The 10571-nt window shown below is 38.9% G+C and overlaps 1 protein-coding gene across 4 annotated transcripts in view; it reads left to right on the forward strand.

The window, feature by feature from the left end:
• Positions 1 to 8673, forward strand: part of LOC103611784 (protein-lysine methyltransferase METTL21E) — an 18480-nt gene extending 9807 nt beyond the window's left edge. For all 4 annotated transcript variants that reach the window (XM_008629350.2, XM_017728521.1, XM_017728520.1 and 1 more), the window contains 3 exons: positions 1455 to 1612; positions 4041 to 4158; positions 5056 to 8673. In XM_008629350.2, the coding sequence (XP_008627572.2) occupies positions 1455 to 1612; positions 4041 to 4158; positions 5056 to 5480 (701 nt within the window). In that variant the 3' untranslated portion in view covers positions 5481 to 8673. The remainder of the gene's footprint in view (positions 1 to 1454; positions 1613 to 4040; positions 4159 to 5055) is intronic.
• Positions 8674 to 10571: the final 1898 nt, after the last annotated feature.

A 10571-nucleotide genomic window follows, 5' to 3' on the forward strand; every position in this document is an offset into this window, starting at 1 on the left:
TTTTGTTGGGTTTTTGTGTCTTAGTGTCAACATACCAAGATCGAATATTTTTGGTTTTTCTTCCTTGTTCGCATCTATTCTCTAGTTTCCTCCGATGCTGAAAGTTGAGTTACAAGCTTAAAGCACTGGCTAGTGAGCCTGAGCAGCTTCCTGATGTCTTTATGTTTGGTATCATCTTTTTCTTTGTTCACCCCTGCTTTTGTTCCTTGGGCCTTCTATCACAAGGAAGGGAGAGATAACTTTGTCCGTAAGTTATCACAATAAAAATGCTGAGGCATGTGGTAAAATAAATGACAACACTTGGGGTGTTATGTCCTGTGACTGCAATGATTTGAGGGGGAAGAGAATGTGAAGACTCTTCAATAGACCAATGTGTTTTCTGTTGATGAAAGCAAAAATGGTTTCATTTTTAACAGCCATCAGGCCCGCAATTTCCATGCAGATCCCAAATTAATATCTGTGATTTTAATGGGAGCTTCAGGCTTGATACAGAAACTCTTTGCCTGAGGTGGTAACACAGTTATCTAAATCTCTAGAATGCTTTCTAGAAGGTGTAGCTTGTAAACATGTTTTGCTTTTGATGATTTTCCAACAGATCACAGTTGGCAATGAAAGAGAAGTTCCTGTGAAAACTTGGAATGAATCTAGACTTTGCTAAGAAAATGCTCTAGACAATTTCACTTACATATTTTTTTCCTAACATTGTGGTGCAGTTTTGTGTGATGATGGCAAAACTGAAACTAGCTTAGTATTCAGCTAAAAAGGAATGAATCCTCTCCTGTTAGAAGAGTTATCCAGGATTGTGTTAGCTATCATAAATATTCTTTGCTTAGCAACAGGGATGGCATTCAGGATATCAAGCCAACTGGAAAGAATCCCTCTGACAGGGCTCTGTTGGGGTGGGTGGATAAGCTTTCCTGACAACACAAGTGCTTTCACTCCTGTCTGTCATAATTTGTGTTGCTAGGATCTGTTTCTCAAGTTTTGTGACAGACTTATAAATGATACTCTGGCTCCTTTTGTTTACTGTCAAAAAGAACCATAATATGGGGAAAGTGACCAGTAAAAGGATATGGGGAATAATGAAAAATCCGGGTGCATACGACCATGAGTGTCTATACTAAGGCAGCTGTTCTTGAAGGGAAAAAGAGGTTTAAAAATTTCCTTTGGGTTGCTGAAATGGAAAGCAATGTATGCTGACATTCCCCTTCTTTACTTTTTATGAACTTGGCTGCTTCAGCAAAACAGGAAGGAAATTATTTAGTTACACGCTGAAAATTTCAATTAGAATTCAGAAGAATTGCTGTGTACCATGCTAACCATTAATGGTGAAATGTATTTTTATTCACAGATGTAATTTATATTCTTGCTTCCAAACCAGCTTTTCAATATGAATTGGTAGTTTCATAATCAGTTCACTCAGCCTGTTTGACCTTTTATACTTTTGCTTCCAGGGGAAAAAGAAGATGAACAGATAGTTGCAGAAATCATGGGGAGGCGTTTTTTTCCTGATCTTATAACTCATAAGACCTGGGAAGGCTTTCACTTTGCCGGCCATGAGATAAGAATTACAGAAGCCACTGATTGTTACGGGGCAGTCGTCTGGCCATCGGTACAATATTTTTGTAGTGTCATTATTTTTTATATTTGGAGTCTTCTAGCACTTTTTAATTTGTTTTGTATGATAAACATATTTTGTTATATGTTGTAAAACCAGGGGAATAATTCTGTGCTTCTCTGTTCTGCAAATCCCAAACCTGAATTTAACCTGGTTTTGTGTGGATTCATGTTTCGCAAATCTTACATGGTGTTTGTTGTTCGTGCCCCAGTCACGCAAGGTGTATGATCTCCTCGCTTGCCAGGAGCTTTTAATCCTATTAGCCAATTACAAGCATACTTTGAAAGAAATATGGCAGTTTTATGATGATTGCACTTCTGTACATTTTATAAATACAGATGGCTGTGTAGCAGGCAGATCCAGGTTGAGGAAACAACTGTGATACGAGCTCACGAGGTGTTAGCACTCATAGAAGCTACTCAACCTACTCATGTAAGAAAAAATTACCTTGTTAATACATAGACATGGGAAAACGTTCAGCTGGAGCTTTCAGTTCCTTAGACAGCCAGAAATCTAGTTGGAGAGAACCACTGTCCTTGGCTCTTGATGTAAGAACCATCAACACATTCACCACACAAGGAGCCTTCTTCAAGTTTTGAATCTGTACAATGCAGAAAACTTACTGTTTTGAAATGATTAAGACTGAAAGAAATCTCCAGGAAGGTGCCACGATGCATGTTGAAATTTGTGTCCCTATAGGAGAGACCCAGGATGCTCCATTTCTTTCCCAACTGCATCGTCCTTCTAGGATCATACTATTTTTTAGAAGTATGACCACAGTTCAGCTGAGGATAGTTGTCCTACTCTTCTGTTTTGAAGTCCAAATGATATTCCTGGTTTTAGGAGACCTGGACCAGTCATCTGTACTATATGTTTTAGTGACCTCAGTGCATGTCTTCATGGAAAGTCTGGCTGACTACCAATTATTCTCACAAAATCATGGACTTCAATGAAAAACATTTTTTTCACCTGGAAGGGCTTAGCTGGTTTTGTTGTGGAAGGAAGACAACCCTTTTTTGATCTCTGTCTCTTAATGTTCTCCCTTCCATTTCCATCTAGATATACTTGAAATCTTCTGAAAATGTCAGCCAAATTTGTCAAGAGTGCAGAAACTTTAAGGAAAGTAAAGTTTCTGCATGTTTCATGGAAAGGAAGGCAGAGTTCAAAGTTTCCCTGATTTAACCCTCAGAAACTTTGATTATGTCAACCATTTTCTACAACAGAATACACCAAAACCCTGAGGGAAGGAATTATAGGAATTAATGTAACTAGGAGGAAATCCTAATATAATGTCAAATATAATGTCAATATAATGTCAAACATCAGACCCAATCTTTAGGAACCTGACTTTAATTATTCCTGGTTCTCACAGACTGATTTCTATATCAAAGTGCTGTTGATTAAGTGATATATGTAAGTTTGCATTACCTTCTCTTCTGTGCTCTGAATTAAGAGGTTGGAAACAAAAGTTTTGTTTGAATTTGTAGCATGTCAACATTGGGTCAGCAGTCCTTCTGTTCCTTTCCTTTTCATTCTTAATTAGTTAAAAGCAAAACTAATTTTTCTTTGCCAGAGCAAGCCATTAGTAATTGCCTTTCCAAATGGCCATCTGCATTGTGAGAGGATGTGACAACCTTCTATTTTTCAGTGGAGACTATATAATTATCGAAGTCTGGAAAAAATATGGAAGAAAATCTGGAAACCATCTTTATCAGAGAAATAAAATTAGCAATTTCTATTTCAATAGTGAGCTAAAACTCACTGGTCAGTGTGAGACAGAGCAGAAAAGCTGAAGAAGATTCTTAATCACAGTTTGTATACACGTGTAAGGAGTCTGTTGTAGATGCTCTTTGTGGCTATATTTACTATGAAAATCTGCTAAGCTTAACAAGGTAAGCAAATAGAAACTGCAAGCAAACTGAACCAGAAGAAAAGGGGGTAAATCTATTTGTCCCTTTTGAACCCTAACAATAATTAATTACTGTCAGAAATAACTGACTATTAGAAGAACTTAACAAGGGTGGTTGTGGATTTTCTCTCACAAGTAGTCCTTATATCAAGATGTGTTTGTGAAGGACACCTTTTATCTCAACCAGAAGTAAGTCCAGTTATAAGGAAGAACTGGTGACTGGAATTTCACAGCTCATGTTATATGTTGTGACATATTATCTAATTGCAGTTGTTCCTTCTGGCTGTAATGATTCACAGACCTATATGGAGACCTGTTGTAGCATTTATTTTGTGACCTATAGAGCCCAAAGATCGTAGTGAGCTGTGATCCTTTAGGGATAGTGCTTGAATTAATATTGCTCATTTGAACAGACAACAATTTTTTGCCTGCTTTTAAATGACAACTCATATTTAGTAAAGGGATTTATTTCATTAATTTGTTCAGTATGTTCATGGATTTCCTCCCCTACAGGCTCTTGTTCTGTGTTATTTTTTGGAAACTAATTCTAAGCAATGCAATTTGGTTGACAAAAATGTGATTGAAATTGGAGCCGGAACTGGCTTGGTCTCCATAGTAGCCAGTTTGCTGGGTGAGTATGTGATACTTCTCTTATGCTCTTGGAAACATCTCTCAGGTGAATAGTGGAGGACAGAGGACGAGGCTTGGTTCTTCTAAGAGACTGTTGTTTGAAAGCTTCCAAGAGCAAGAAACAGTAAATTCTAAAAGGCTTGTTTGGAAACATGCTCTGTTGGGTTTTTTCTGGGAGTGTATTGATGCAATAAAGGAGGTCCCAGTAGATAGGTTGTCATTTACTGTGTTAAACTGGGGATCAAAACAAGAAATTAGTGGCTTCACAGGATGTCAGTGGCAAATAGACTGACCCAGATGTAGGTATGACCAGTGCATCCTCTTCCTTTGATCAAATAGCTCTTGGATGCCAGGTCACTTTCTATCCATTTGTGTTTCAGTATTTTCCTTCAGCAACTTGGTTTTTCTGCTGCAGACACTGTTGTGTTTACTCTCATGGCACCCTATTCGTCTTCAAGAGTAATCCAGGTCAGTGGGTTCTGCATTTTAACAGAACTTTAGCTTTCTGTAATCTGAGAAAGCTTCTTCTTGCATGAGAAGGAAAGAACCTGAGGCAATGCTTACATCTCATGCTGACCTCTTGGATTCGGTAATTGGTATTCTTCGGTCCCTAGTCAGCCACTGTACTTTTAACCAATGTGATATCAACATACTGTAAGTATCTCATTCTCCCCACCAGCTGCATTTAGGTGGCAAGCTGTAGAGTAGACCTACTAGGAAGCAATACTTATTTTAAGCACAATGTCTAAGAGTTATTGGGAGCATCTAGATTTCTTTATTGCCCTCAGTGAGAGTTACCTGATAAAACCAGTTCCTTGTGCAGTGGCTTTTGTGAATGGGCTTTTACTCAAGTCTTGATGTATATTCAAATATTATGTTTGTTTTCTCTGTGTCACAGGTGCCTTTGTGACTGCCACAGATTTGCCAGAACTACTGGGAAACCTTCAGCACAACGTTCTCCACAATACAAAGCAGAAATGCAAGCACCAGCCTTGTGTTAAAGAATTGTCTTGGGGAATTGATCTGGAAAAGAACTTTCCTAGGTCTTCCTGTCACTTTGACTACATTATGGCTGCTGATGTAGTTTACTACCATCCATTCCTGGATGAACTCCTCCTAACTTTTGATCACTTGTGCAAGAATGATACTGTTATTCTGTGGGCCATGAAATTTAGGTTGGAGAAAGAGAACCAATTTGTGGACAGATTTCAGACGCTGTTTGACTTAGAGATGATTTCTAATTTTCCCAGTTTGAACATAGCCTTGTATAAAGCAATGAGGAAAGGCAGGATGAAAGCCAGACCTTCCAAACCGATGGTCTGAAAGAGAGATACAGGGAGGTGACAATTTCAGCTGTCCTGCTTGTTCTCTGTTCAATAATTTCCATTTTAGTAGCTGCTGACACCTACATGAATGGCATTTCTAGATAGGTAAAACAAATCATCAGATTCCTAGTGCATTCCTATAAATTCCTAAATTCAATTTGCCAACAGTGTTATACACAGAAGAGATATATCTGTGACATTTTCTTGACTTTTATGTGCTAAGCTGACAGCTCTAATAACTTTCACAAGTCTTACCATTATTGTTATGGCTCATACAATGAACATTTCCAAAAGTTTTCAATTGCAGCTTTGAGCAGTCTCTTACAAGTTCAAACAATTATTTAAAACTTAAGACTATAAATCTTTGTATTTAAAAGTTTTGGTGTCAAATCTGATATTTCCCCATTCTCACTATCATGTTAATCCTTCCTTTGAATACCCTTAATAGGACATTGAATTAGCTGAAAAAAACTCACCACTTGGGAAACACACTGTTATAATAAAGAGATAGAATATATTAGTTGCTCTTAATTTATTGATTATGCTTCCATTTTTTACTTAAATTCAGGGATTCTGCAACAGACAGCTACACACATGGGACAAGCGGGAGTTAAATGTTTTGTTGCTTGAACAAAGGCCTTGTATTAGAAGCATACAGTGTATCACCAGCTGCCCTTCGCAAAGACTTTAAATTCTTGGTCTGGAGGTCTGCTCCTCCAAAAATAGCCGGTTATCTGAACCTGAGGGAATAACAATGGAAAAAGGACAGTGGCCATCCAGAGAGGAGCTTTGCACTGCTGACTGCTGGTGGCTGGAGGCAGAAAACTAAACCAGCCTGTCATGGTGTGGCTGAGGCATGGATAGGCTTAGATTTATTTATTTATTTATTTATTTTTTTAGTGTGAGCAAACAAAATTCTTTCTTCCTGGCCACTCAGTACTGCATGCTCCTGTTTTCAGTGCTCTATCCAAGAGTGTTCTTTTGGGAACATTAATAAAATTATTTTTTCCACACATAGTATTTTCTGATTCTGTATGTAGTTGATTTTGAGGCCTTCAAGTCTCTTTCAAACTAGCGAAGAGAGCTTTACCAACTCTACTGTAGCAGGCAATTGCCCTAGTAATATGGAGGCTCTGGGGACTGGCAGTATTTATCTTTCTAGCTCCTGTTTGTATATTCTCTCAAGGAGTTTTTTATTTTTTATTGTTGATTTCCTGAACATACTATTGCTTTTATCTCTGATTGTGGCAGCTGCATGTTACTTATTTACTCTGGCACAACTGTGGGGAATGTGATGTGGAATGTACTTTTTGTCCCAGCTGAGCATTGGTGCCCAGTGTTAGACATGAAGTGTTGCAGAGAGGAGAGACTGAGCTGCCAAACTTTTCCAGTGGGAACTGGGTATCCCATGTTTGAAAGGAAAGCGGATGAGGATGTGGAAGGAGGGATCTGTTGTTGGAGGGAGGGTTGCAGAGAAAAGGTAGCTACAGGGAGAGGGTAAGATGGAGGAAGAAAAGGAGAATACAGTGAGACTGACTTAATAAATGGTTAGGAACCATAGCACAGGGGTAGACCATTTTTCTTGATACTGATTGTAATGGGGGCATCCTTGGTGAAACACGAAGGGTGACTCTGGGGTAAAATTAAAACAATCAGTAGCATGTCTCAGCCCAGAGGCAAAATGAAAAGAAAGGGAGTCAACTGTATTTTCTACCTCTCCTGCTAAGAAATCACATGTGAGATTTCGCCTTGTAGGTTATTAGAGAAATATCTAATCCTTATCAGTAAATTTCCTTGACAAAGTTTGTAGACAGAGGTAGCATCCTTTATTGGATCAATCAGTATAGCTAGAAAATTAGACTTTTTACCAGCTGACAAGGAGTATTACCCCTCCTTACAGATGTTATTATGCATATGTCCTTAGATAATTACAGCTGTAGAAAAACATGACTGCAAAATGGAAATACTTGGATTTTTTTTTCCCACATTGTGTAATAGAAATAGTTTAGAGCAAGTGAATTAAGAAACAAACAGGGTTCTCTGCCATTGCTTGATTTCGTCTCCCTGCTTCCTTCTTGACTTGCTTGCAATCATTAAATCTACTGCAGTTGTAACCGTAATCCTTGCATTTGAAAGAGCATCTCAGTCTACAAATGTTTCATGGATAAATGGATTGGCACTATAATTGGTGAAATGATCTTGTGAACTCCAAAACAATGAAGGTGAAAGAGGAAGACTACAGCAAAGTGGTTAAGTGGGATCACTTTTAAATAGCTGTCCTGCTGACTAGCCCTCCTGTTTGGGCCACAGACTGACCCCTGCTGAGCTTCTGCTGAAGGCAGCAGGAGATGTGTTTGTCAAATGGAGTCAGGATTCAGCACTTTAGGCCCAACAGCTTGTTAATATGTACTGGAATGTAACATCAGTTCTCTTTCTCACAAGTCTCCCTAGCACTGCTGTGTGAAGCTTCCTGGGAAATGTCTAGTGACTGGCTGCTCTATTGTACAGCCACCTTTTGTCCTCTGGTGTGATGGGCAGGTTATTAGCCATGACCAGTGGACGGTGAGCTTGTATGTGGCATTTGCCTATGGAGTTTATTAATGCTCTTTGAGAATAAGTCTCCCATAAATGTCAAGTATTACTGACCCCTAAAGTCAGTCATAATTTTAATAACCACTTATTCTTTATTCTAATATCACAGATAAAGGATCAAATTGTCATTCAGTGCATTATAGTGCTAATACACATGGCATTTGTATCTGTAGTTTCTGAAAGGCAGGGGCCAAGAAGGTCAGTTAAAGCTCCACTTCTAAAGAATGCTAGAGAATCTGCCTATGCTGGTAGGCTTTTACAGTCGCTTATAGGGTGTTATGGTAATCAAACTAATTTAAGAGATAAATTGGGGTGTATGGTATAGGTTCAATCCATGCCTTGGGTTTTATGTATTTCAAGCTAAGAGCAGCAGTATATTTTAGTAACTTGATGGTATTTGCTAAGTTTTCTCCAAACAATATGCTTTTCAAGTGCTAATATTTTCAGGAAGGGTTCTTTTTGTATAAAGTGTATGTAGAATTATTACAGTGATTTACTCTGCTGCTTATTTTATAATTGCATCAAGGTTTTTTACAAATCGTTGCCTTTTGCCTCTCAGAATTAAAGAAACAAACAGTTTCAACATTGTAGAGTTTCCATATGGTCGTGTTGTGGTTTTGTCTCTCTCTTGCTGAGTTTCAGTGTTGCAGCTGAGTGATTTGGTTCTGTTTGTGTTACTACACCCACCCACTTGGGCTTTTACCTCTTATAACAACTGTAAGAAAAAGCTGCAGCCGCTGAAAATTTAGAAAAAAAATTCAAATGACAGTACAGATCTCCTGTGCAAATCTCATTTTCATTTAGAAGCAGTAATGGAGCCCCAGCCTAAGATAGGCAACTGCCAAAAATGCCCAAATAACTACCCCTGGCCCAAATTGCAGTTGAATGACGAACAACTTATATTGGCCATTATACAAGCCCTAGTCAGTGCTAGGTGAGCAAAAAAGATTAAAGAACATCGCGTGTGTCCTCCTGAATGGATCTTTAAGTCCAGTAACATTGGGTATGTCAGCACAGGTGACTCAGTCATCTGAAGAAATCGTACATTTACCAAACAACCCAGGACCTTGAAACCTAAATGGATTTAGAAGTCACCAATTCAGCTAACACCCTTTGAACTCTGCAGACCTGAATGGTGCAGGACTTTTCCCTATTCAGCCATTTTTACTGCACTGGTAACCTTGAGGTGATCTCGAGATAAGTTCAGTGACATAGAAAGAAGCTGTCAAGATGTCATTGCTCCATGGGTGTGATTAAGAAATTGACCTGTTCATTCATATAATAGGTCTGTGACTTCAGGGTAATGTTGTTACACAGGTGTAAAGCAAAGAGGAAACTGAGCTAAATATCAAGGGATTTTAACCTCACTCACAGGGGAAAGTCCAGTACCAAAGTTCTTTCACAGTAAAAATAACATTTCCTGTGCTCCACCTTGTTTGAATTTGCTTACATTAAGAAAAAAAGTAAATTAATTTTATTATTGCATAAAAAAAAATACTTCTGTGCCACTCTAGATAAATTATAAACACCCTAAAAGTATAAGCAGTCAGTAATAGGCCACATTCTCCACCAAGTGTTCTAAACTAAACTGCTAAACCACCACAAGGCCAGAATAATATAACAAATTTTCCTTTTGCATAATTAAGCCATCCAAACATACAATACACAGGCTGTGTTGGATAGCCTGGAATTTCAGAATCATTCGGGTTGGGTTGGCACCTCTGAAGGCTACCTAGTCCTACCTCCTGCTCACATCTGGGCTGTATTCAAAGTCTGAACAGTCTGCTCAGTTTCTCCAGTTGTACATGAAAATCTTGAAGAAAGAAGAATCCACAATACTCCTGAGCAGCCTGTTAATTTCTTTCCCCCCACCTCCACCTCAGATATCCAACTGGAATTTCTCTTGCTGCAGCTAGGCCTCTGTCGTCATTTTGCAGTGCACCTGTGGCTTCATCTTCTCAATAGCCCTCTTGTTATGTAGCAAAAGACAGCTATGAGATCCACCACTCAAGCTGATGAAACCTAGTACTCAGCCTGTGCTTCCTCCTGCCCCTTTACCCTTTTAGTTCTTCTTCTTCAAACTCTCTTTAGTTTGTTAAGATTTCTATTACTAGTGGCTCCACAAACTGACACAGTGCTGCGGATGGGGCATCATTATGCCATGTAGAAGGGTAATAATCATAATAATCACTTTGAATGATCTGCTGGCCACACTCTTGCCAGTGCAGTTAACTTGCATCAACTGCAAGGCTACAGCACTGTCTTTGTTCCTGTTCCATCAGGATGTCCAGCTCCTCTTCTGCAGATGCACTCCCTAGGTTGTCAACTCATGTTGGCATGAGTCAAAGCCTGTGCTTTTGCCTCCTATGTTGGACTATGTGGATTTTATCAGCCTATTCCTTCAGTCTGCCAAAGCCCCTCTGAGCAGCAACTCTGCCCTTCCCCTGTTTGGTGTCTTGGTAGCGTTTAATTTCAGTTTATATAGTCCATTGTCCAT

The sequence above is a fragment of the Corvus brachyrhynchos genome, unplaced genomic scaffold (genome assembly GCF_000691975.1).
Source record: "Corvus brachyrhynchos isolate BGI_N302 unplaced genomic scaffold, ASM69197v1 scaffold92, whole genome shotgun sequence".
NCBI lineage: Eukaryota > Metazoa > Chordata > Aves > Passeriformes > Corvidae > Corvus > Corvus brachyrhynchos.